Raw genomic sequence first — 27,654 nt, 5'->3', positions numbered from 1 at the left:
CATCGGACACTCCATTCACTCTACACTGCCAACAGAGAGGGGACTCAATACTAGACATTCCTGCCTCCTTTAGCCAAGGAGCACATAAACAGCCTCTTTATTATAGTTGATCTTATTATGGTGTGTTGGTTGTTTAGCACATAGCGTATGGTTTGTTTAGCAACGTGCTTGTGCCTCCATTTTGATGATTCTGATTATGACCTGAATATTACATGCTTAGCACATTCAGATCATGTTCCTGCAGTGTTACGTTCATGTGTATTTATGGGCTTGTGGTTCCCTGTCCATTACCTTTAGGACTACGTCTGTTCTACGGCCCTGTGGGTTCTGACGCTGCCCTCTTCTACCCCAGCCTGTTAGCTCAGCCTTGTGAACTGTGCTCTGTTGCCCCTGTTGTTTCCTCAGCCTAGTCCTACCGTGGCCATATTAGGCCTTGTGTTCTGGGTAAGATTCAAGCGTTGGTCGTTCCTGTAGGGAGCTGGTTCCCTGGTCGGGGTGAGGCCCTGTTTTCCTTGTTGAGCTGGTGAGCTCAGCTTACCTATTGTAAGTCTGTTAAGTTTCATTCTGGCTGGTTTATAGCGTCCCTGACCTATTTCGGGCTTGATATACATTTGTTGTTCCGAAAAATCCTTTGTTTACATGTGAAACCCAGTGTGTGTACTATTTCAGTAACTCTATATTACCCCCCTCTATCCCATAGACTCAGTTATAATGATCAATATAATACTGAATATTTATTCAAGAGTGACATATTCCAATAAAATGCATATATTGCAAATCGAAAGTGTGCATTGTAAGTTACATTTCAAAAATAAATATTAAAATGTATGTATGTGTGTGTGTGTGTGTGTGTGTGTGTGTGTGTGTGTGTGTGTGTGTGTGTGTGTGTGTGTGTGTGTGTGTGTGTGTGTGTAGATGTCAATGCTGATCAATCTGATTCAATAACGTTATCAATATAACTAAATGCTATAAGTGACATATTCTCTAAAAGAAAAACTTGCATTGTGACTTGCATGAGTTCCATTTACTTACAAAAACGACGGTCACTTTGTGTGACACTAGTCTACGGTCAAAATAACAACATACCAACATGTGCGCAGAGCTCAGCCAGTCACGTGTGTGGAAATGCCTCACCAAACAAAGAGGATAAAAAAAATAACGATTGATAAGCAAGCCGGCCAATCCGTGGCGTGGGATTTGGATAGCAACAGGATGAGCTTTGTCCAATGACAGAGGAGTAGTGGGCGGGTCCACACTCCGCCGTCAGTCTGTGTGCTCTTCAGTGTTTACTTCCGTCAAGATTTCCTCGGAAAAGAGAAATAATCGAAACAACGCAAAGGTCAACCCGCCAAATCAAGGTATGTTTTAAATCTAGGGTATTCCTTCATTCACGTCAGTATATTTAACATAATCTCATCAGTTAGATGATTTATATCAAAATAAATGACAATGCAGTTGAGCAATGTAGAAATGCAGTTATATTGCCATAGGTTATGTCAACTCTAAACGATGTAGGCTTCTGCACAAATATGTAGAGAAATACAATTGTTTGTCTCCAATATGGCAAACTTTGGAGACGAATGTAACAATGCGCCAGTATGTGTCAATATGTGTACACCCGAATGTAACAACATCTACACAACATCATCCTAACAACATCTACACAACATCATCCTAACAACATCTACACAACATCATCCTCACAACATCTACACAACATCATCCTAACAACATCTACACAACATCATCCTCACAACATCATCCTCACAACATCTACACAACATCATCCTCACAACATCTACACAACATCATCCTAACAACATCTACACAACATCATCCTAACAACATCTACACAACATCATCCTAACAACATCTACACAACATCATCCTAACAACATCTACACAACATCATCCTCACAACATCTACACAAAATCATCTACACAACATCTACACAACATCATCCTAACAACATCTACACAACATCATCCTCACAACATCATCCTCACAACATCTACACAACATCATCCTCACAACATCTACACAACATCATCCTCACAACATCTACACAACATCTTCACAAAATCCAGCCATTGCAACATTAGATCAAATCATTGATAGTTCATACAGCTGCGATTACAAATCCAGCGTGTCACTTTTAGATGAGGCTAAAGCCATTGGTTCATTGTTCCTCCCTCCTCCCAGGCTCTCCTCCCACCGTCGCCCTCCAGAAGATGCCTTTCCTGGGTCAGGACTGGCGGTCGCCCGGGTGGAGCTGGAGGAAGGTGGAGGGCGGCTGGCAGAGGGCCGTGGTGTTTGGAGACCACCCCAACGAGATGGATGTGTAAGAACGCTTCCTCCCATCTCTCACATGTTGATGCTTTATTTTATATCTTGAACTCGTGACCCATTCCCTACCTTTTCCAAAGGTTCTTTGTAGGAAGCTAAATGTATGTTTTGAGTGGATTGTGGTGGGGGGAGGCCATCACTTCAGAATAAGACATGTTTATTTTAGTAAACACACAAGGTAACCATCATTGTTAATATAATTAATACTTTTTCTTGCTAATAGAATTGCTTTTATTTAACTAGGTTGTTATCCCAAGAAATGCATCAGCTGCCTTAATGCAGAAGTGGATCACCCGCATGGCACAGAACCCAAACGCTAATGAGAATATTCAAGAGAGGCTATGGTTACAGCTAAGGGTTAAGTATAGGAATGAGTTTAAATGATCCGTCACATGCGAGACAGCAGGGTAAAATAAACTCGTCAGTGTATCAAAAAATAAACTCTGTACCAGGTTCACAGGGAGGCTATAGTCAACGGTCACCACCACTCCATCTCCTGCATAAAGAGACGCACAATGCCAATGGTGTGTAACGTCATCTACGCGTGACATCATGATTGGGCTGCGGTCCAAACAGCTTCCCGGTCGGAGCAGCGGGGTCACGAGGCTCACATGGCAGTGGCTCCTCTCTGGACCACACTGGTGATGGTTACTAGTGCGGACTCTCTGCTACAATAGGAAGCACACATATTTACTGCCACACTTTTTAAACGAGCAGCTCCATATCCAAGTTGTCGTTAGGTTTCAGTGATTAAAGTAACAAGTGATTGATTGAACAATGGAGAACAACAGGAGTATTCCACAGATGTTGTCACACACTAATGTGTCTCTTTATGCAGGACTGAGTCCGGATGGTCATGTGGCGTGATGAGGAACAGTAGGTTAACCGTGGACCACAGAGTACTCTTCCTGCTTGTACTTTTTATGAAGCCTAGTTAACTGTAATCTAGTCATGTATACCAGCATTATTTCAAAGTGCCAATCTCAAAGATCACTTTTATTTTATTGTTCTTAAAATGGTGTATCTGCTATCCTCTCAAGGTTAAACCCACATTAAGTCTTATGCCATTGCATTCCGAACCTGAAACTTTCAACGACACATTCTCTTCTTGAGTTTTTCATTTCGTTTTGGGTTTCTCCCTCCCTCACTCTTTCCTTCTCTCTCTTTCCTGCTCTCTATTTTCTGTCTCTCTCTCCTTTATCTATCTTTGTGGGCATGCTTTTGTTTGTGTGTCTGTGTATACATGCAAGTGCTTCAGTGTGGATAAAGACACAGGGATTACAGTGGTTCTCATTCATCCCATCCATGTTACTGTACTAGACCCAATCTGACACGCAAAGCCAGCCTGGCCGGTCCAACCCAGCCCCCAGTCCACCAATCTGATCCCCAACGTGGTGTCTCAGTGAACTAGGCTGGATTATAACCTAGTTCACTCCCATCTCTCCTAGGGCTGGGTGATTAATCAAATTTTGATTGCGATTTCGATTTCAGAGTGAAACGATCACCAAACGAATATAATCGAGTTGAAACTATTAAATACATTTTTTTTATTTTATTTTATTATTCTTTTTTTAATAGAAATTGCAGAACAGCTGGATTCATATCTGGACATTATTTTCTATTTGACCATTTTGTGTATATTTTTTAAGGGGAAGTTTCAAAGTTCTCATTTACAAAGTGTTTTTTTTGGAGAGAAATTATGAATATTACATTTAAGACATAAGTAGCATTTCTGTTTGTGTTAAACCAAAAACTTGCACATACCCTAAAATAATTCTGAATGATTTTGTGATCATTAAAGTGCAATTCAGGCGAAAGTTTAACCCAGGGTCTTTTAGGCATAAAAACAGATAAAATAAGCCTTCCAGACACTTTCTTTCGTTGATCAACGAGTATACAGAGCATTGGCTCTGTTAGTGTGTGGAACACTTCCAAATTGGCATTTAGACAAAATATTTTGAAAGTAAAATTTGTTGGGGCCTCTCTTATATTATTTATGGTAGCCATTTACGTGGGAGAGTTCAGTGAGTTGTTTCCAGCCATTGTGGCGATGCTGGATTGTTAAGCTGTCGAGAGCTTGGAATAAATGAAATAAACAAGTTGATATAAACAAATTGTAAGAACAATTATTGGAGTTTATTACACGGCTCTTCTCAATGCTGTGGAACGCTTCGTTCACTTGCATGGGCCTTCCCAACTTCTGGTGGTGAATTATTTTTCAATAATGAGCGTTGCTAAGCAAATAATGACCGCTGTCAGGGAAAGTGGAGTGATTCACCTCTTTCGTATCACTCCGCGAGTAGTCTGGTAACTTATCAACCCCAGCGGATTCAGTTGCTAAGTGACGTCTTTGGCGGACTATTTCTCTTCTGATCAACACTACAAAGGGTAATTGTAAAAAGACACACCGTGTGAAGTTATTTTTTAGTTTTGGCAAGTAACCGTGTAATAAGCGTGTAATAATGTATAGAACGTCGCCGGTCATTATCTAAAATAAGCCCCTTTAGGGCGAAGCAAGACACCTCCGCTTCACGTCGGTGTCCGGTTCGCCCTGTCTGGGCTTATTTCCCGATAATGACCGGCGTTCTATACATTATCCCTTGCTTAACATGCATTTCCATGGAATTATAAATTCCAAAACGTTCCTCCTTGAACTGAACTCCGGTGTATTCGGTAATCGACTTGTGTGGACTAACTAAGTTGTTATTGCTTTGTTTTATGTGTAGGGATCCTAGTCATGCTACAGAGGTTTGGTGCTATTTTGAGCAATATTTGGAAGATTTGCAGATTTGGAAGCGTTCCGCGCACTGCCCTAGCCAATGCACTGTAAGCCATTTGGGCTGTTAGTGTTGCTCTGGGCAAGCTCTATACTCGTTGATCAACAAAATAAAGTGTTTATTTTATCTGTTTTCATGCAGAAAAAGACCCTGGGTTCAATTTTCGCCGGAATTACACTTTAAGTAAACCTCTCCTTTTGGCCATATGAATTTGATTGAAAACCTTTGGGCCTCTGGCCATGTTGTTTTGTCAATTGACTTCATGTTCCTTGAGCAGTCAGAACCTTCAACCCCAACAGTCCCAAAGTTTGTCCCGCTCAAATCAAACATCCCATCTAGAAACGATGTCCGTTTTAGGCACACGGCCATTTTGATACCTTACCCTGAATGTTTTATTCTGTCTTATTCAGAATTTTGTCCTAACTAATTTAGTATTCTTAATCCATTTAAGCATTTAAGTCTATCCACATTTTAAGCCACACCCATTTCCATGCTGATGGGCTCCTGGGGGCTTTATTTTAGTGTACAGACTTCTTGTAAGGCGGAAGATATTAACCCACAGGATTTTTAGCCAAGTCAAACAAACTAGGATCCTTGTGGTTTTTTGCAAAATTCAAAATAACAGAATATCGATCCAGACTGAAGACATAGGATCTTGAGGCAAAGTTGTTTATCATGAGGAGAACCTTATGTCCGCAAAGGCTTCTTCATGACTGTAGGTCAAAGTGGTCAAGAGTTATGCTTGTTTAAATGTAGCAATTTCAGACCATTGCTATAGTGCCACCATTGGGACAATCAGTGTACATTTCATTCCTTGGTAATCGTTAGTCTCCCAAATGGTATAAAAAGTGGTTTTGGCTGAGGAGTGTTTCTGGCGGTTTAATCACACAAACACTAACAAACACAATAGGGGCCTCACATACTGTAGCCCCTTAATGGGCACTACTATGCATTGCATGCGTAATAGATAATTGGTATTTCTGTCCATGGTGTCGGTGGGTTGGTGTGATCAGTCAGGTGATCAATGGGAGACATGGGAGTCCCATTAAGACCAGAGGGTCAGTCCCCCTTTGATCCATCGACGCTCGTTAGTGAATGCCTCTGAATACAGTCGCCCCTCCTGATTGGACCCTCACTGACTTCATCTCCCTTCCCGACTATACCCCCCAAACAGGCAGCGTCCAGGTCTGCCTTGTGTGGCTCTTGCATTACTGAAACTGTTTGTGAATGCATTTCATTGCATTTTAATGAGTTAGATTTTATTTAATATGGCACGATAGCGTTGCTCTAGGCGGGATATCCATCTCAGGGAGGGGTTATATCCAACACAAGACATTTGCAGTTTGTAACAAACCATAACCCTACCATATTGTCATAAGCTTAAAGGTTTAATATGTTACACTGACATGGAGCTTTTGCTATGTGTACTGCAGTCCAAATTCTGAATATTGGAGTTTTCTCGCTCCCCCTTCCTCCCAGACACCCAGCTCACGTGGTGGTGGGGTCACTTAACCCACACGGCTTCAATGCCACTACAACCTGTTGCAGTTGGTGTCTGCTCCATCTACGTGAAAATAAAACTAACTGTTCAACAATTCACCTCTTTATGAGGAATTCTGAACAATAAGCTCTAAATAAATGTCTAGTTGAGCACTTTCTGACCTGCTTTGAAACCTCTTGGTATTTATGGGCTGTCTCCCCTGGCCTAGAGGCATTTGGATTGCAACCCACTCTTGTGTAATTGTGTCTCCCAATGGTGTGGAAACAGACTCTGTGATGTGAGCGGGGAGAAGCTGTTTGTGGCAACGGTGAGTGAGCCAGCCAATCAGAAGACACTGAAGGACATCTGCAATCACAACACCAAATCCCAATGTGAGTGAAGGCGTAACGGGCAATGGATGTGTCCACACATCTGCGCTTTGAGCCATCTGTACAAACATGTGTTGGGGATTGTTCCGTGGTTGGTATGGACGGTAAAGTCAGAGGGTAACATACTCAAGCACAAAGTCAAGCTACTTGTAGTTTACTAATTAGTAATTCTATACTGTGTGGTTTTACTGTATGTGTGTACAGGATGTACTGTGTAATGTTCATGTTTCACTATGAATAGTAAAGGATAACATCAGCCTAAAGGAAAGCTCACCAGCTGTTGACTGTCTCTTCTGGGCCCAGGTGACTTCAGCGACAAGTGGATCTACGTGCAGAGGGAGAGCACCAAGGAGGTGCGTGTCAGGGACTCTACGTCAGAGTCAGTGTGCTCTGGATGAGATCCATTGCACATGCCGTAATGTGTGTGTGTGTGTGTGTGTGTGTGTGTGTGTGTGTGTGTGTGTGTGTGTGTGTGTGTGTGTGAATGCATTCGATGGAAGGCCAAAAGGTTCACAACTATGCCTCATTGTAGACGTGTATTGGTTTAAAGCGATGTTACAGGGTTGTCCCACTGCTCTACTTGCTAAGTTAAATATTGTGTTATAAATAATAAATAAATAAATAATGTGTTATTAGATATTAAGTTAAATAATGTGTTATTAGGCATTTGATAAAAAATCAACTCCTCTTGAAGTGATGAACCCTATTCACCCAATCAGCAACATCCAAAGTCAGAGCCACCCATTCATGGTTGATCTTTGTGTCTGTCGCCACTGGTCATTCACTGCACTATGTAGCCGAGGCCATATGGGCTTTCAATCCATGTTCCATTATGTAAATAACTGCAGGCTAAGCATCCCTTTTGATTAGATCACCACCTTTCTTACCCCCTGGATCCACACGCTACTTTCTGAGAACTAAAGGAAGAAAAACGTGATTATCAATGGAAAACACCCCATTGAGTAGCCTACAGTAGTAGCCTACAGTAGTAGCCTACAGTGTGTCACTGAACATGGAGAGATTATCAATGGAAGGGTTGGCTCTGACTTTGGCTTTCATTGATTGGGTATTGAATTTTTGTAATTACTGTCTACAAAAATTCAAAGGAGGTGATAATCCGACAAATAAAAGTACCAAAGTACGACAAAGTAACATCTAAGGTGTGCAATGCGTGGGAGCCGGGCCCCTCAGAAGGCTGCGTGTTGGACGCTGTGTGGACGCTGACGCCTCTGTCCCCACAGCGCCACGGCTACTGCACGCTGGGAGAGGCCTTCAACCGCCTGGACTTCTCCAGCGCCATCCAGGACCTGAGGAGATTCAACTATGTAGCCAAAGTAAGCAAAGTGAATCGTCCCATCTGGAGGTCTGGTGTTTGGTGAGGCCTCCAGGTTCTGGGCGTTGTCTACGTTGTCCCATGGCCACCTGGGCACCATAGGAGCAGTGGGACGTCATTATGTAGGCACTAAGGCTTTGCTCATTGTTTAGTCATTAAAGCTCCAGTTTGTATAATTAGTAGCAACTAGCGGTGAGGTTGCAGCAACCAACTGAATACACCCCCCTCACCCCTCCCTTTCCAACGACTACGGTGTCCTGTACTGGTCTGTGTTGTGTGAGGCGTCCTGTACTGGTCTGTATTGTGTGAGGCGTCCTGTACTGGTCTGTGTTGTGTGAGGGGTCCTGTACTGGTCTGTGTTGTGTGAGGGGTCCTGTACTGGTCTGTATTGTGTGAGGGGTCCTGTACTGGTCTGTGTTGTGTGAGGGGTCCTGTACTGGTCTGTGTTGTGTGAGGGGTCCTGTACTGGTCTGTGTTGTGTGAGGGGTCCTGTACTGGTCTGTGTTGTGTGAGGGGTCCTGTACTGGTCTGCAGTACGTGACCATTGGTTCTGTTCTGCGAGGGGTAAGCTTTGTGAGAGAGGGGGTGAGTTGCTGTGTGGAGCTCCGTCTGGCCAGCGGCTGATGTCGATGGTCCCAGAGAGGGTTAAGGTGTTGGGACCCTTGTAGTGTAGCACCGCGCTGTGAGGCGCGTTCATCTAGACCAGGGTGAGGACGTAGGCCACAGCCTTTCATCTAGACCAGGGTGAGGACGTAGGCCACAGCCTTTCATCTAGACCAGGGTGAGGACGTAGGCCACAGCCTTTCATCTAGACCAGGGTGAGGACGTAGGCCACAGCCTTTCATCTAGACCAGGGTGAGGACGTAGGCCACAGCCTTTCATCTAGACCAGGGTGAGGACGTAGGCCACAGCCTTTCATCTAGACCAGGGTGAGGACGTAGGCCACAGCCTTTCATCTAGACCAGGGTGAGGACGTAGGCCACAGCCTTTCATCTAGACCAGGGTGAGGACGTAGGCCACAGCCTTTCATCTAGACCAGGGTGAGGACGTAGGCCACAGCCTTTCATCTAGACCAGGGTGAGGACGTAGGCCACAGCCTTTCATCTAGACCAGGGTGAGGACGTAGGCCACAGCCTTTCATCTAGACCAGGGTGAGGACGTAGGCCACAGCCTTTCATCTAGACCAGGGTGAGGACGTAGGCCACAGCCTTTCATCTAGACCAGGGTGAGGACGTAGGCCACAGCCTTTCATCTAGACCAGGGTGAGGACGTAGGCCACAGCCTTTCATCTAGACCAGGGTGAGGACGTAGGCCACAGCCTTTCATCTAGACCAGGGTGAGGACGTAGGCCACAGCCTTTCATCTAGACCAGGGTGAGGACGTAGGCCACAGCCTTTCATCTAGACCAGGGTGAGGACGTAGGCCACAGCCTTTCATCTAGACCAGGGTGAGGACGTAGGCCACAGCCTTTCATCTAGACCAGGGTGAGGACGTAGGCCACAGCCTTTCATCTAGACCAGGGTGAGGACGTAGGCCACAGCCTTTCATCTAGACCAGGGTGAGGACGTAGGCCACAGCCTTTCATCTAGACCAGGGTGAGGACGTAGGCCACAGCCTTTCATCTAGACCAGGGTGAGGACGTAGGCCACAGCCTTTCATCTAGACCAGGGTGAGGACGTAGGCCACAGCCTTTCATCTAGACCAGGGTGAGGACGTAGGCCACAGCCTTTCATCTAGACCAGGGTGAGGACGTAGGCCACAGCCTTTCATCCAGCCCGCGGAGCCAAGGGCCGGATTTCTTTTATTCAATACAATGTTAACAACGCATATAGCCTAGCCTACAATATAGTTAAACAAGCACAAGTGAAGACTTTTGAACAAAATGAATTAAGGAGAAAAGGGTTAATTTCCTTTTTGTTTGAATGTTGAGGGTCACGTTGGGGTAGCCTGAACAAGTCACAGTGTCATTAATAAATCTAACCATTGACGGCTAGCACGGCATCCGCCAAGAAACGAAAGGTTATTAATGAATGTCGTGTTTTCCAAGAAAAATGGAAAAATGGACTGATGATTACTGCTTTGTTGAAGTAAAGGGCAGGCCAGTTTGCCTTGTGTGTGGAGAATCGCTCGCTGTAATGATAAAGACCAACCTGGAACGTCATTACAGTACTAAACATGCTAGGCTAAGTGAATCCCAGGGGCAGTTACACAAGGACAAAATAAATGCACTTAAGCCTAGTTTGGGTGCCCAGCAGCTTTCACCAGACCAAATTGAGAGAGAGAAAACGTTATGTGGTGAGTGAGTTATTTTTATAGGCCTAAAAAAAGTGCGGCCCTCCAGGTTCTCCACCCCTGATCTACAACCTGATAACGCTCCTACAGAACCACGGTATTAAAACATCACAAACAGGTCGTAGCCATGGCGACAACACCCCCTCCTACCTACAACTTCTGCCCAATTCTTTTTATTGAATTCAAAAGCTGTGACCTCTGGAGCGTCCGCTCTGGGCTCCTCTAGAAACACGGCAGGCAACACTGAGGACCCACTCCCTGTGTAGGGAAAGGGTGACCTTAACCTAGGTCACTGACCTAGGTTATCATCCTTAACCTAGGTCCCTGACCAAGGTTATCATCCTTAACCTAGGTCCCTGACCTAGGTTATCATCCTTAACCTAGGTCCCTGACCTAGGTTATCATCCTTAACCTAGGTCATCATCCATCCCTGAGAAAGCCCATGATTCATTCTGATGAACAAGCCCTATTGAGTCATCGTTTATGGCTGCAGCATTACATTGATTGATGATTGGTGCGGCTTTCTGACACTACAGCTGTTCCAGCTCATCGCAAAGTCCCAACTGACCTCTCTGAGTGGCGGAGCCCAGAAAAACTACTTCAACATCCTGGATAAGATCGTATGCAAGGGTGAGTGAGTGAGTGAGTGGTGTTTGGTAATGCTTCCCAGGCTGCTCTTCCCTCTCTTGTCATCATAGTTCTCTGCTTTCTGTGGGCCAGTGGGCAGCAGGCACAGTGTTGAGCTCTTGGCATGGGCAAAATTATTATTTTCCAGGAATCAGTTCTTTCAGTTCCCTTCGCTATCACAAATCGTTCGTTTGATTCGTTCATTCAGTTCGTTCATTCAGTTCGTTCAGTTTGTTAAGTCATATGGTCAGTTACGTCATTTGGCAGGGCATCTCAGGTGTCTGGCCTCACCGCTTTGCTTTTAAATATGAGGTACGCCCGCAAACGGAGCCTTTAAAACCACCAGAAGGTCTCAGACGGTGACGGTGCTCGGGAAAACAGCTAATTTCTGTAGCACTAGCCTACAACGCCGCTCGAGCATTACACGTGGCGTTTGAGAACGTTTTAGACTCAATCAATATGAAGTCGAGGGGAGACGAAGCTCTGTTTGTTTGTATCTTTTATTTACGCGACCATATTTTTGTTTTATGTAAAAAAAAAAAAGGAATCAGTTCTCTTCTTTTGGGGAATCAGTTCTCGTCGTTCACCTTCGGGATTCGTTCGTTCTGACCGAATCGTTCGCGAATCGCCCATGCCTATGTTGACCTCTGCAGTGCTCTGTCAGGGCTGCACTCTGCACGCTGCGCTGCAGCCAGGGGGACCTCTGCTGCCACAGGTTTGACTCAGTGTTTTGTTGCTCATTGCGTGTCTTTTGTGTGTTGTGTGTCTTTTGTGTGTTGCGTGTCTTTTGTGTGTTGTGCGACAGTCCTGGAGGAGCACTGCAACCCGCGGCTGATCAAGGAGCTGCTGCGGGACCTGAGCGCCACCGTGCACGCCCTCACCAAGGGGGTGGGCAAGTGCGTGCTGGTGGGCAGCATCAACGTGTGGCTGCTCCGGCTGGACACCATCCACCACTGGCAGCTGCAGCTCAACAACCTGCACATCCCCAAGGTAGAGCCAGGCCGGCACACATCTGGAAGGTCTCTGGGGACTGGAGGACACACCTTCTTAACAGTGTCAACATTAGGCCCCTCAAGTGATATTAAAAGTGATATAAGTGACAAAATATCTACCATTAAAGGTCCCATGGCATGAAATTGTCACTTTGGTTTTCTAACATTAACATGAGTTCCCCTAGCCTGCCTATGGTCCCCCAGTAGCTAGAAATGGCGTTAGGTGTAAAACGAGCAGTAGGTATCCTGCTCCGCCTTTGAAAAAATGAAGGCTCAAACGCTCCGATTTGGTATCCGGCCCCATATGTCATCATATGGAGGCAGGTTACCTCCCCTTTCTCTGCTTGGCCCGCCCAGAGAATTTGGCCCGCCAATGAGACAATGAACTAGGACCGTGCGAGCGCCACATGTGTGTGTGTGAATACACACACTGTAACACAAGTGTTCTTTGTATTTTGGATAACCGTTCTGCTGTTGGTGTTATGGAGCATAACACGCAACACAATAACGCAAGCTTGCATAAAGCTCCCATTTGGTGAAAAGACTAGACTGCGTCGGGTTCTCTGAGGTCTCTGGTATTTCCACAACGAGACTCGTAGTGGGGGTTATCTCGGCCATGGTTGAGAAGGAATTGGGAACCACGACATGGAGTTGACAAGCACGACAAGGGCCCCGCTGCCACGGCAGCGGGGCTCCGGCGGGAGACAACCCCGGGCAACAATCCCCTTCTCCTCCATTTCGCGGTTCAGTCTGTACTTAATATTGACGTGGAAGTGGAAGAACCAGAGGCGTCTGAGAACCCGACGCAGTCGTTTGAGATTCATAATATCATCCAGAGGCGCAAACAGCTTTTGACCATGATAATATATTTATATAGATATCTAAATATAATACTATATTATTTAGATATAGAGCTCCAGGACTCCCGCCGGAGCACCCGGAGTGTTCAGTGTTCCACTGTAAACACTAGCGCATGGTACCGTGGCCGCAAGCTGCTCAGGGCCACACCCCCACCCTCCACCTTGACCCGCCTCTAAAAACGACACGTTTGTGGAGAGCTCATTGTGGGACTGGCTCGTAGTGGCTGTAACTCTGCACCAAGGCTGAATTTCTTAAACATCTTCAAATACTGTATTAGGGGCCCACTAACAGCTAAATATAAGCATCCATAAAGTAGCATGCCATGGGATCTTTAAATGTATAGCTTATAAGTTAGCATTCTCTGGGCCTCGTTTGCAAGTGTGCAACCCAAGTGTAGGAAACACAGTGCATGGGTCTGTGTGAAGGAATGCTCCACTGCTTGTTTTTGTTGTTATGTTGAGCTATTCCTTCTCCTCCAGTGCTTGAGTGGCCATGACTTTTAGTTACAAATCCGTGCTTCTGTAGTCCAGCGTACACGAGACATTACCAGAATGAACTATTAACTATTATTAACTAGAGGCTGGACGTGGAGACTGGCGCTGGTGGGAAGTCGTTCTTGACTTTGTGTTGCGTGTGAACTACCGGTCTTAACGGGCTCCAGCCCACAGCTCAGTCTGATCCCGCTGCTGTGATCCTCATCCAAGCAGCAAATGTCCAACGGCACCAAGTTCTGCGACCTGCCGCTGGACACACACAACACCATCCTCTACAAATTCTCCGACGCCTCCGACATCATCAACCTGGGCCAGGCCGTTCCAACGCTGCAGACGCTCAGTGAGAGCCGCAACCTGTGGAGGAAGCTTTGCCTCTTTCACTTCTCAGAGAGACAGGTGAGAGGAAGCCGTCTGATCAACTCCATTTGGTGAAGCATGTCTACTGTAACTTAACGTTAAACACCATGAAATGAAGAGTGACTTTAAGAAGCTTATTTCCAGGCGTTCACATCCCTTTACAAACAAGACAAATAGTATCAAAGAAGATTCATGGACAGGCGGCTTGTCACACTGCCAGGCTAGACATTTCATCAACACAAAGAAATCTTCTGTTCCAAAAAAAATAGAAAGACTGAAAATGAATACTTGTACCGACCACTAGAGGGCATCAGCACGTGACTCCTCCCCACCGGCCCTCTCTCTGTCCACAGTTCTCCATGAACACGGGGCTGACTGAGAGCGGCAGCGTGGACTGGAAGGGCCTTTACTTCAGCCTGCAGAAGCACAACCCCCAGAGGGAGCACTACGGAGACACACTGCACTTCTGCCAGCACTGCAGCATCCTCTTCTGGAAGGTACCGCAACCTCAGTGCTAGTGCAGCATCCTCTACTGGAGGTAACACAACCCATCCTCTACTGGAGGTAACACAACCCATCCTCTACTGGAGGTAACACAACCCATCCTCTACTGGAGGTAACACAACCCATCCTCTTCTGGAGGTAACACAACCCATCCTCTTCTGGAGGTAACACAACCCATCCTCTTCTGGAGGTAACACAACCTCCAGCACGGTGCTAAGGGACCCTCTCAAAGAAGCCTCACCGTAGGACACTGGATCATTTCTCGTGGTGCCGTCAGGCGTTGAGCAGTCCAGAGAGACGGCTGTTTCACATGAAGGACATAACCACTGCTCAACGAGCACCAGCACCACTAACCTGTGACCGCCGCGTCATTCAGTCGGCCTTGGCGGTTTGTCGAGGCGGTGGCAGCAGGACGCCACCACGTGGGGCAGTGTGAGTTATGAGTTATCTTTGTTAACCAGTAAACCCCAAAGTACCAAAGCACTTTTATAGAGAGAACAACAAGACGCTGAGGTGTCACAGCAGTCAGTGCAGCGTCTATGTCTATATGTCTACAGACCCATAACCAGTGTTCTGGTCCTACCAGCTCTGTGATCTGCTCGTTGGAACGCCCCATAATACAGCCTCTTTAATGCTGGGCTCTCCATGCTCTTTCCAGGCTATGCTTTTCTTTAATTTGCGTAATGATGACATCAACGTTTTAGTGACAAAACTATGAAACCACACAAGAGTGGAGCTAAAGTGATGTTGAAGCTTTAATTGGATTTACTTTTATTCCAAAATATAGATCAACTACACATAAAACACTGATATTCAGTTTCTACTCTCACACATCCTAGGGTCTGTGACTAATGTGAACACATTAGTTAAACGTTTGAAGCGGTGCTTAGGTGTTTACGGTGATAAAACGGACAAATGACACGTATCAGTGCTTATTGGCCCATGGTGGCTAAGAGCCCTGTGCAAAGGAAGCTAATCCCTGCTCTAGAGCTCCGGGGTCATCTGTGAACCGTTCCATAACATCACGGATCAACAACAGCAGTAGTGTGAATGATGGATGGATGAGTTTATTTTGACATGGTTCTACTCTCCAGTCCTTACCACAAGATGATTAGACTCCAAATGGTCTTGTTATATTGCACTCCTAAATCCTGGCGGTATGATGGGTGGTGGTGGTGCTGCTGTAAACCCATGTACTCTGAATGACCGTTATATCATACCATATATCTCGTTCTAGTCTCTCTCACTGTTCCCGTTCCCTTGGAATCATTTTCTTTGAAATGCTGTTTGCCGTCCTTCTTGGACGTCCTCCATTGTTGCTCTTTGTTCATTGTGGCGTTCTTCTTTTTCATGGATTTATTAGCAGGCTACACTGTGTCGGCTGCTATGAGGTCACCATGGTTGACGTAGCTGGACTAGCTAGTTCACTTCTCAATGCGGCCCCGGGGCCCAGTGACTGGGACGGCCCCAGGTCTTCGGCCTGCTACGTGACACGCTGTCTGTGTGTTCACGCTGTCTGTGTGCTCACGCTGTCTGTGTGTTCACGCTGTCTGTGTGTTCACGCTGTCTGTGTGTTCATGCTGTCTGCGTGTTCACGCTGTCTGCGTGTTCACGCTGTCTGTGTGCTCACGCTGTCTGTGTGTTCACGCTGTCTGTGTGTTCACGCTGTCTGTGTGTTCACGCTGTCTGTGTGCTCACGCTGTCTGTGTGTTCACGCTGTCTGTGTGTCTGTGTGTTCACGCTGTCTGTGTGCTCACGCTGTCTGTGTGTTCACGCTGTCTGTGTGTTCACGCTGTCTGTGTGTTCACGCTGTCTGTGTGTTCACGCTGTCTGTGTGTTCCAGGACTGCTGCCACCCGTGCACCGCCGTGGACCCGGACCGCGCCCTGGTGCCCGTCTCCCCGCAGCATTTCATCGACCTCTTCAAGTTCTAAGCCCCTGTGCGGCGCTCTGAGGGCCCGTTTACCTTCTGGGGGCCCCGGAGGTGTGTCTGTGTGATGTCTCAATACAAAGTGCTGAAACAAGGACCATGTCTGAGGCCGTCTCTCTGTCCACTCAATGCTTTTGTTTTAGGTGGAAAAATGTATAATAATTTATATTTGCGATTTTTACAATGTGTATTTGTGTACAAAAAAGTGTATTTGTGTACAATTATTGGTAATTATTAGAGGAGTAGGAGTGAGAAGGAATTCTGGCTCTTGTTATGTCTGTGTGTCTGGATTGAAGGAAATAAGTGGATGTCCTATGCAGTTATGTCTGTTTACCTACATTTTCTTGTGTGCATTCCTGTTACAAAGATATTTACATCATACACAAAAAAGACAAGAATCCTACTTGACGTGTATGTTTGCAAAACAATTTTTAATCATGCAAGCTTTTTGCAGAGATCTCAAGGTCAAATTGTAAAATAGTATTTATGGGAATGAATTTGTTATCTTTTCTCGACTTTTGTAATCTCTTTTTATCATCCACTACTCACGTTGGTACTAACCAGTTTACATGGTTAAGGGGCAGAAGCTCTATTCTATAGTAATACATATTATTACATGTGTGTGTTTGTTGTTCTGGGCTGAAATCAATGTAAAGAAGAGAGGATACATTGGGTATCATCTGGGTGTCAATGGTTTTCAGTTGGATTGGGACTTGTCAGCTTTCATAAGGGATGGAAGATGTTTCTCCTTTTCTGTTTTTAGGGAACAGTGAATGAACATTGTAAAGGTTTATCTCAGCTGATACAATGGGTGGAGTAGTTCACCCACCAGTGGCATTTTCTTACTTTAAACTTCCTAACATGTGGGTACTGTAACCTTTATTAAACAGTTGTTTTTCAACAAAGACTCTAAAATACAGTGTTGCATTCTTTACTTTTCTTATATTATTTAAGTCGCAGGTGAAAGGTTCAGCCCCATTATCTCTGAGGTGCTTGAGGTCCAGCCCCTATCTGCTCCTCTATGACATGGATCTAAAACAGATGCTTGGAAGTCACTTGGGATAAAAGCATCCGTTAAATGACTAAATAGTAAAACATCTTCGTGATGAAGGCTTAGCAGAATGGTAATTGTTTGGGCCAAAATGCACTTGCACCTGCCACCTGAGAGGTGGCAGGTTCTGTAATCACAACTCAGAGCGGAAGCTGAGGAGAAGAATGGAACCACAGGAGAACTCCGATCACGCTTGGCCTTTCTTTTTTATTTCAGATACAGTAACAATGGCAGTAGAGCGTCTGTGCACACTTGGGCCAAACACATTCAGATTCAGTCATGTTGATTCAAAGCAGAAGAAGAGGAAGATGAAGCAGAGGATGAAAGGCACATTTCAAAATAGATGTGTTAACCATCAACTTTTCAAATCAACAATTTTCTTAAATCATCATCTTACATTGGATGAGTTATAAAAAAGTGATGCATATAGAACAATGATATCTTCTGATATCTTCAATATCTCACACATAAACAACATTGGGATACGCTCACTATGTAGCAGTCAATCACATTTGCTGCTTCTATAGAGCCAAATGAAAAGCAGATACTGAGATGAGTTAAAAAAAACAAATCAGCCATCATTTGATGTGTAGCTATGCAGTAGGCACAATCAGCTTTACAGCTTTTATGACCAATCATGGTCTCAATCCAGAATCAACTTACTGTTGATTTATGTTGGAGTGGTTAAATAGCATTCAGCAATCGACAGGTCTTCAGGTGATTAGGAGTAAAAGCAGCAGCTAACATGATAACCTTTACCTCACAGCCACTATGAACCCTGACCCCTTCTATCTGTACAGAGACACACGTATGCTGCTTAGAATCCAGTGACAACAACAAGTGTACATTTGCACATAGCAGAAAAAAAAGCCCAAGAGCTTTGAAGAGGTTGGACTTAACATTCTTTGATCGTAGATTTGAATTGCATAGAAAATCCTGTTTTAATATAAATTCTACAGTAGCATTCTCAATCAGCTTTAAATATTCAATATAAAATAAATCCTATCCAGCAGTGATTCCCAACCAGGGGTCCGGCTTTGGTTACCAGGGGGAAGACTTCTAATACCAATATAATAATCTATAATAATAATATAATAATATAATCATAATCTCAAGTAGAAAAGCCATTCATGGGATTCGGTTTTTCGTGTAAAAATCCTAGTGTTAACGTTGGAAGGTTGTTTGCAACACTAAAAGATGGTTAATAATCCATTTACCTGAAGCCCATTCTGCAATCCTTCGTGGCAATAGATTTAATATATATATTTAATATAGATTAAATATATATTTAATATATAGATTTCATATAGATTTAATATATAGATTTAAATTCCTTGTGCCGACCCTCTTTCAGTGCGTTGCTTCCTGACATTCAGAGAAAAGCCGTTCACGTTTCACATATTAGGGCTCACTTCAGATATATTATATTATATATTATATATTTAAGGCTACAGTATTTGAAGTTAGTTGGGAGCCACTGCTGTGTAGTATAAAGGTGTTCCCTAAACCATCACAGTTTAACCGGTACAGTCAAGTTAGACTTTTACACAATTTCCCTCCTCTAGAAAGAGTTTAAATTGGCAAAACGGCTCCTGCCATTTGTAACATGTTTGCTTAACTTCAGCGTGTCCATCTCCTGGTCCGCACCAGGGGGGGTCTTCATGGTCCTTTGTGTCAGCGGGGAGCTGGACAGCGCAATGCCAGCACTGCTCCGAGTCGGACGGCGTTGTGAATCTTAAGCCTTTTGGTTGGGGGGGGGGTGGGGGTGGGAGTGGGGGTTGACGGGTCAGAGGAGGGGGGGGTGGCAGCGTCTCTTTCTATTTGAAACCCTTCCATGAGTTCTCCGCCACGCCCCCCCGCCCCCTCCTGATGCGGGCCAGCCTCACCTTGGCCAGCGCCGTCCAGCGGGCGGCCGAGGCCTCGGTGGGGTCGGACAGGCTGGCGTAGCGCGACGCGTCCTCCTCCAGACCCAGCCCCCTCCAGGAAGGCAGGCCCAGCGGGATCTCCAGGGAACGGGGTAAGGATCCAGGCGAGTCCCTGGTCTGGCTCAGGGCCTCCGGGAGCACGGGGGCGGTGTGGTTGGCGTCACGGAGCTGAGGCGGCTCCCAGCCCTCCATCTTCTCCAGCTTCTTGGTGGGTGTGACCTGTCGCATCGTCATGGTGATGCTCTCCCAGAAGCAGCTCTTCTCTGGCTTCTTCTCCTTCTCCCTCTCCTCCTCCTCCTCCTCCTCCTCCTCCTTCATTATCTTGTGAGACCTTGCAAAACAAACAAATATTGACAATATTAAGATAACAGTAACTACTAAACTGACCACTAGGGGGAGGAAGCGGTCAACAGATGGTGGTGGACCCAGGTACCAGAAACCATAATACCTTTACGACAAACAAAAGACAAAGAATAAAGAATTGAAAGTCAAATGAAATAAGGAAACTAGGAAAAAAGATTGTTGTGTTAAAGTTTAAAGTAAATGGGTTCATATGTTATACAGCTACGTTATTAGTGAGGAAGTAAGAAAGAGAAGTGAGTCCCAAATGGGTTCAGGCACATGGTTTTGTAAGGGCTTTATTGGGGTTACGCTAAAGGTCACGATATCTGAGAGACCGAGACTTGGACTTTGTCCAATCACAGCCAGCAGGGGTGGGCATTAAAATAAGACCTACCATCATAACTGACAGCAGGTGCTTTTATAAAAAAAAATCCAAAATAATTGAGTTGTGTAAGTGTAGTTGTGGGTACTCATATCTCAAGTAGGGATAAATAAAATAATCCAAAAGTAGATGGTCAGGAATGGGTGTGTTAGCTTAGCTTGGTGTAGCTTAGCTGCCCCATGCTCAGGGGAAGTAGATAATCCCCACAAAGAGAACCATTGTTGGTCCGATTGTACAGAATGATTAATCATGCTTTTCCTTTACATACACAGCAGGAACCTCCAGCGTTAGGAATGTCCGTAAGGAGGGAGTGGAAATAAATACACACTTTATCCTCCATGTGAAGGTACCTAAGTGGTGGGTCGCTTTTGTTTGCCTCTCAAAATGTGAACCCTAACACCAAGCCCTTGAACAGTGAAGGACGTTTTAAAATAAGAATTCAACACTGTGAATGCCGCCATTATTGATAAACTCACGGAAAGTGTTTGTTTTGAGAAAAAGCTGCCAATATTCCGTATTGCTTAACAGACATTCATATCACTGTTAGTTATTTGCTGTCACTGAACATTATCCTACCCTCTAGGTCAGTCAGTTGGACCCTGTTAAGAGGAAATGCTGGTCGTCTTAACTTACCCTGGTGGGTCGGTCAGTTGGACCCCCGTTAAGAGGAAATGCTCGTCGTCCTTAAAGGAAAACATCTTCTTCTCTCGCTTGTCCTTCTTGGACTTCGTCTTCTTCACCTTCTCTTCCTGGTAGATAAAAAAAGATGGAATAATCTTATTATTAGTATGATGAAGCTCTCTCTCTCTCTCAAAATATATTTTTCAATAAGCTTTCCCCCCATAAATAAGGCTGATTTAATGAACTAAGTAAACATATCCTGTTATGAACCAATATTAAACTCATTATGTTTTATGACCACTTTATGGGATTCATTTTGGTTTTAGATATGATTCTATCTAATGAAACATGCTTGGCAGACCCATAAGCATAGGAATGTGAGTATATGTATATGTAATATGTGAGTGTGAAGAGTTCAGATGAAGCAACAGGATTCAAGAAGCTCTAATCTATGTTTAGCTGTTAAGCAAGACCAAATATACCCACTCTGTTGATTAAAACAGGTTACTGTTTGTTCAACGCCCAATCTACCTTACAGACAAAACATCTCTCTTATCTTCTATATTTGTCAAGTCCACTCATTGTGTTCACCCGGGCACATTTCATCCTCTCCTCCCCTGAAGCACGTCCTTCATTCACAAGTGGTTTCTTGTGAGCGCTGCAGTCTGGTGGTGTTGAGGGCCGGTGGGGGGCACAGAGGTAGGGCCCAGTGCGAGGCCAGTGGGACGCTGAAGGGCAGAGCCTGCCGGTACGTCTCCGTCTCTCTTGGCAGTGAGCTACATTCCACAGTAATTCCCTTCCACTTTCACTAAATTCTCCTGTCATGCCAGAATTCCTCCCTCTTCCTGAGCGATTATGAAACCAACTGTTTGGCTGTTTGGGTACGCTCCGTGCCTCCAGGCCGGAGCCAAGGTCAAGCTTTCAAGGTCACAGAGTCCCCCCCCTGTCTGTGTATCCTCCAGATTACCAGAACGTTCTTTACTGCTGCTTCATTGCAGGGTTTGAACCTCACCAGTCCTTCAACAGTAATTACTGCTCTGTTTCCCCAGCTGTCAGAGATCACCGTGCTCTCTCTCTTTCTCTCTCTCACACACACACACACACACACACACACACACACACACACACACACACACACACACACACACACACACACACACACACACACAATGCTAACCCTATGTGTCAGATGGTCCTCTAAAACCATCAGAGGAGCAACAACAAAGACATCATGTTGTGTATCACAACATCATGTTGTTGACCAAAGGCTTTCTGTCCATCAAACAGGAAGGCACACAATGAGAACCTTCTGGGGTCACAGCGTTCGTCTCCAACCCACAACCTCCTGGACTCTAAACGGCACAACGAGGTGACACAAATAAACAACAACAAACACAATATCTTAGTTAGGGCTTTGCAGACCAGAGATGCCTACAGGGATAGTGTGTGTGTGTGTGTGTGTGTGTGTGTGTGTGTGTGTGTGTGTGCACCTGCTTGCATTTGTAAAGTGTGGTTAAGGCAGACATATGCTCGTGTATCTATGTTTTCATGGACGTGTGAATGCTGCATGCAGGTGAGTACATACTCACCCAATCATTTGTAAATGTACTGTTTTATTTATATGTTACTCACAATTTGTCAGTATACAAATATTGCTGGTGTTGAAAAAATGTAAACCTATTTCCCCTATAAAACTAGTAGTATAAGAGATTTCCTTACTCTATAAAAGGTATTCATAAAGTTACTTTCCTCATGTTACAGCAATGCAAGTCATATGAAACGTGAAAGGTGCATTCAAGTCTGAATGACACATTCAGACTTGAACGCACCACACCCAGTGGCGGCTTAAGGTGGTCATTGGCCCCTGGGCTACTAAGGTCCCCTTTCTGATCACGCAAAATAACAGAATTTAAACCAATAAACCGAAAAAGCTTAATTTAGGGCCATGTGTAAAAGCGTTCTAGGAATAGTACATGGCTCACACGCATATACTCTGGGCACACTTGCATACACACACCCAGACACAAATCAAACTGCTCTGAAATGTATAAAATAAAGCCATACAAATACAATAAGCACAGTAGAACTACATAATAACAGCAATAATGCTACAGCAGCACAATCATAAATACATATTCTTACTCTTTAGAAGTTTTTCTGACAGAACTCCTTCATGAGGCTGGTCTTTCAATGGACAGGTCAGAGACGGGTGATTGGTCTGTAGCGGCAATTTTGAAAAAGAGCGCTCCCCGCTGGCGTTGGTTACAGGCAAATAAATAAAAGTAAATAGTCGGAGTACTATATCGACCAATGGAAACACTTTTGGCTTTTTCGCCATTTTGGCGCTATGGTGTCCAGCAGCCGTGACATAGCAACACAACTGACTTTGAGAACTGGCCACATGACCCACACATCTACCCAATCGGCTGCTTCAATTTATAATGTTTCTTGTTATGGGCCAATAGGGGGGCACGTTTTTTTTATTTAAAGAAAAAGTTAAAATAGTCAATCCAGGGCCCCTTCAGACGTGGGCCCCTAGCCTAGGGTAGCCTAGGGTCGCTTGTGTGTTAATCCACGTCTGCCCACACCTCAGCATTCTACTGTACCACTACAGAGACGGAGGTCCAGTCCCCCTCCGTCCCCCAGCAGAGGAGCCTGGGGTCCAGTCCCCCTCGGTCCCCCAGCAGAGGAGCCTGGGGTCCAGTCCCCCTCGGTCCCCCAGCAGAGGAGCCTGGGGTCCAGTCCCCCTCGGTCCCCCAGCAGAGGAGCCTGGGTCCAGTCCCCCTCGGTCCCCCAGCAGAGGAGCCTGGGTCCAGTCCCCCTCGGTCCCCCAGCAGAGGAGCCTGGGGTCCAGTCCCCCTCGGTCCCCCAGCAGAGGAGCCTGGGGTCCAGTCCCCCTCGGTCCCCCAGCAGAGGAGCCTGGGGGGGGTCCAGTCCGGGGGATAGAGAGCTTCAGTGCTTCAATGACGGACCCTGAGGCCTCCTGCACACTGCCTCCGCCCGTCGACGGCGGGGGGCTTTTGGACGTATCTATGTGTTTTCCCGGGTTGTATAACAAAGGCGATTTCATTGGACAGTGCACTTGCATATATTTGCATAACGCGATCTGATTGGCTGACGGATCCGTCGCTGCCTGAAAAGTTAAACTTTTCTCAACTTTCGGCGGAAGAGACGGACCCGACTTGACGGACGGACCCACAATGCATTTGGGAGCGTCCCATGCAAAGTCAATGAGATCCGTGGACGGACGTGTGCAGTGAGGGGTGTGAGAACCTGGTGGGTTGGTAGGCGCTTGTTCTTCTCAGTACTGCACCGTCCTTGTCCACAGCTGTCTGCCGTGATAACCATGAGCTCCACGTCACCAAGACCCCTTTCCCTGTCTTACTGCTTTTTTTTTTCTGTGTCATTTTTTTTGGACTGGTTCAATTTGTAACAAATACATATTTTTGGAATAATCTGATTATTATCATTCTTAATAAAAGCCTCTTGGCTAAGCTGAGCTCCCCAGGCCGGTGCAACCAGTGAGCTGGGCTCAGTTCACAGAGCGCCGTGGCCTTTGTGCACCGCCGCTATTTTCAACTTTGTTTTCCTTTCACAGAGATTGTTCTCTTCCAACTCCTCCAAAGAATGTTGAGCTTCCTTCCCGGTTCAGCCCAGCCTCTTATCCTCACACACTAGAGGAGGGCTGATGACACAGCCTGTAGCCAACAGCCTGTAGCCAACAGCCTGTAGCCAACAGCCTGTAGTCAACAGCCTGTAGTCAACAGCCTGTAGCCAACAGCCTGTAGCCAACAGCCTGTAGCCAACAGCCTGTAGCCAACGCTCTGTACAACAACGCTCTGTACAACAACGCTCTGTACAACAACGCTCTGTACAACAACGCTCTGTAAACGCTCTGTACAACAACGCTCTGTACAACAACGCTCTGTACAACAACGCTCTGTCCAACAACGCTCTGTAAACGCTCTGTAGATCTGCTCTAAACACTAACGGTTACACACGTTCTGTCCCAGAACATTCGGACAGAATTCAAAGAGGGTAGGATTGTATTCATGACCATGGTAGCTGTGATTAGCATTTTAAATACCAAATTGTCTGCTCTTTTGCAGACACGCGCGCAGACACACACACACACACAGACAAACAGACAGACAGACAGACAGACAGACACACACACACACACACACACACACAGACACACAGACACACAGACACACACACAGAATCTGGAGTACCAACAAACAGGAGAGGTTCTCAGGGCCGAGCTGGGGGGACGTCCAGATAAACAGTGCAGGCTCCACTGACGTCACGCTGGCTCTAGCAGACATCATAGCTGCGGTGGTATGCCCTGTGTGTGCCACCAGACCCTGGGGGCAGTCTAGTTGGAGAGTATTTCGATATATATATATATCAATATTTGCCCTTTAATATCAATATTTGCCCTTACCTCGTGATTGTATTTTTGTATTTCTGATTGTATTGTACCGCTGCTACGATGACCTAATTTCCCCCCAGGAATAAATAAAGTTATCTATGTATTAGTGTGTGTGTTTATACAGTTACTGTGTAGAGAGTGTAGCAGTAGAGGATGAGGAACATGCTCGTGTGTGCCCACGTTTGTGTGTCTTTGTGTGTGTACCTTAGATCCAGTACTTGCAGCTTCCTCTCGTTCCTCTTCCTCCTCGCCCACTCCTTCTGTGTCTTTGTCCTAAAACACACACACACACACACACACACACAGTTAGAGAAACCAGTGCCTCTTGGTCAAATCTTCAGTTGCCTTCTGTGGGGGATCCTGTGTTTTGCACACGTTGTGAATGTAATTAAGGATTTTACATTTGACTGGAAGGACCAGAATACATAGAGCCTTTAGCTCACACACACACACACACACACACGGGATGTGTAGAGTGGATGCAGACCTTCCTGTCATACAGAGTGTAAACTATTTCCACAGCAGTACAATAAACAGTTTTCACAAGGTTACTTAGAGAGAGAGAGAGAGAGAGAGAGAGAGAGAGAGAGAGAGAGAGAGAGAGAGAGAGAGAGAGAGAGACTGTCACCATTAAAAAAATATATATATATATACACACATACATACACACATACATACATACATACATACATACATACATACATACATATATATATATATATCTCCTGTAATCTCCGGTAATCCCTGTGTAAGGTATAGGACAGCCTGAACAGTTGACAATAGAGAGAGAGATGTGTCTGAACAATAGAGAGAGAGAGAGAGAGAGAGAGAGAGAGAGAGAGAGAGAGAGAGAGAGAGAGAGAGAGAGAGAGAGAGAGACATGTCTGAACAATGTATTTTGGGTGTTTCACCACATGGGGTAGTTTAGCTTCCACACCTCAGCAGATATATCTAGTTTTGCTTAGTCTTTGCTTTGTGTCTCTGTTTGGGAGAAACATGTGTGTGTGTTTGTGGGGGAGTGTGTGTGTGTGTGTGTGTGTGTGTGTGTGTGTGTGTGTGTGTGTGTGTGTGTGTGTGTGTGTGTGTGCCTCTGTGGGGGCGTTAACAACATACAACATAAAACCAAATCACAGCCGGCCTATGAAGGATCACAGGCCAACACAACTGGGTTTGTTCTAAACAGAGGTTATAAGAGAAGCCTCCTGATCTCTATCCAACCTTTAACCTTTAACCTGGTTCATTTAACCTTTAACCTTTAACCTGGTTCATTTAACCTTTAACCTGGTTCCTTTAACCTTTAACCTAGTACCTTTAACCTTTAACCTGGTTCCTTTAACCTTTAACCTAGTACCTTTAACCTTTAACCTGGTTCATTTAACCTTTAACCTTTAACCTGGTTCCTTTAACCTTTAACCTAGTACCTTTAACCTTTAACCTGGTTCATTTAACCTTTAACCTTTAACCTGGTTCCTTTAACCTTTAACCTTTAACCTGGTTCCTTTAACCTTTAACCTTTAACCTGGTTCCTTTAACCTTTAACCTAGTTCATTTAACCTTTAACCTGGTTCATTTAACCTTTAACCTTTAACCTGGTTCATTTAACCTTTAACCTTTAACCTGGTTCATTTAACCTTTAACCTTTAACCTGGTTCCTTTAACACCTTTAACCTAGTTCATTTAACCTTTAACCTTTAACCTGGTTCATTTAACCTTTAACCTGGTTCATTTAACCTTTAACCTTTAACCTGGTTCCTTTAACCTTTAACCTGGTTCATTTAACCTTTAACCTTTAACCTGGTTCCTTTAACCTTTAACCTAGTTCCTTTAACCTTTAACCTGGTTCCTTTAACCTTTAACCTTTAACCTGGTTCCTTTAACCTTTAACCTGGTTCCTTTAACCTTTAACCTTTAACCTGGTTCCTTTAACCTGGTTCCTTTATCCTTTAACCTGGTTCCTTTAACCTTTAACCTTTAACCTGGTTCCTTTAACCTTTAACCTGGTTCCTTTAACCTTTAACCTGGTTCCATTAACCTTTAACCTGGTTCCTTTAACCTTTAACCTGGTTCCATTAACCTTTAACCTGGTTCCTTTAACCTTTAACCTGGTTCCTTTAACCTTTAACCTGGTTCCTTTAACCTTTAACCTGGTTCCTTTAACCTTTAACCTGGTTCCTTTAGGTTACACCAGAAGTGACACGGAGAAGGACCGCTGGAGTTTAACATGGAGCCGCTCTGCACACACACACACACACACACACACACACACACACACACACACCTGAACAGGCTCTGGCTCTTCTACGGTGGACCAGCTGAACTTCACGGCCATCTGTCTGTCTGTATACCTACATGTCTGTCTGTCTCTGTCTGTATACCTACCTGTCTGTCTGTCTGTATACCTACCTGGCTGTCTCTGTCTGTATACCTACCTACCTTTCTGTATGAGTCTGCCTGCCTGCCTGTCTGTCTGTATACCTGCCTACCCGTCTGTCTGTCTGGGTGCTTGTCTGTGTACC

At 45.2% G+C, this 27,654-nt stretch overlaps 2 protein-coding genes across 4 annotated transcripts in view; one reads left to right on the top strand and one right to left on the bottom strand.

Annotated features, from left to right (window-relative positions):
* Positions 1–1,263: 1,263 nt before the first annotated feature.
* On the top strand, positions 1,264–17,250 carry fbxo25 (F-box protein 25). 3 transcript variants are annotated; one of them, XM_084483794.1, is made up of 10 exons: positions 1,264–1,358; positions 2,204–2,342; positions 6,893–6,996; positions 7,297–7,346; positions 8,235–8,327; positions 11,155–11,248; positions 12,051–12,235; positions 13,806–13,988; positions 14,303–14,446; positions 16,297–17,250. In XM_084483794.1, the coding sequence occupies exons 2-10, from the start codon at positions 2,233–2,235 to the stop codon at positions 16,384–16,386; spliced, it is 1,053 nt and encodes a 350-aa protein (XP_084339920.1). In that variant the 5' UTR covers positions 1,264–1,358; positions 2,204–2,232; the 3' UTR covers positions 16,387–17,250. The 3 variants fall into 3 exon arrangements, with proteins under 3 accessions (XP_084339920.1, XP_084339919.1, XP_084339921.1); XM_084483793.1 differs by having other exon boundaries at positions 13,803–13,988; XM_084483795.1 differs by having other exon boundaries at positions 13,803–13,988; positions 14,303–14,487; positions 16,297–16,398.
* Positions 17,251–19,212: 1,962 nt separating this feature from the next.
* LOC311363754 (uncharacterized protein) overlaps positions 19,213–27,654 on the bottom strand; it is a 10,317-nt gene continuing 1,875 nt past the window's right edge. Inside the window, exons 2-4 of the mRNA XM_084483721.1 lie at positions 25,343–25,411; positions 20,716–20,831; positions 19,213–19,689 (exon numbers count right to left, since the gene is read on the bottom strand). Of these exons, the coding sequence (XP_084339847.1) occupies positions 19,251–19,689; positions 20,716–20,831; positions 25,343–25,411 (624 nt within the window). The 3' untranslated portion in view covers positions 19,213–19,250. The remainder of the gene's footprint in view (positions 19,690–20,715; positions 20,832–25,342; positions 25,412–27,654) is intronic.

This window comes from Micromesistius poutassou, assembly GCF_964030765.1.
Source record: "Micromesistius poutassou genome assembly, chromosome: 19".
NCBI classification, from domain to species: Eukaryota; Metazoa; Chordata; class Actinopteri; order Gadiformes; family Gadidae; genus Micromesistius; species Micromesistius poutassou.
This window is presented reverse-complemented; position numbering and strand designations above follow the sequence as displayed.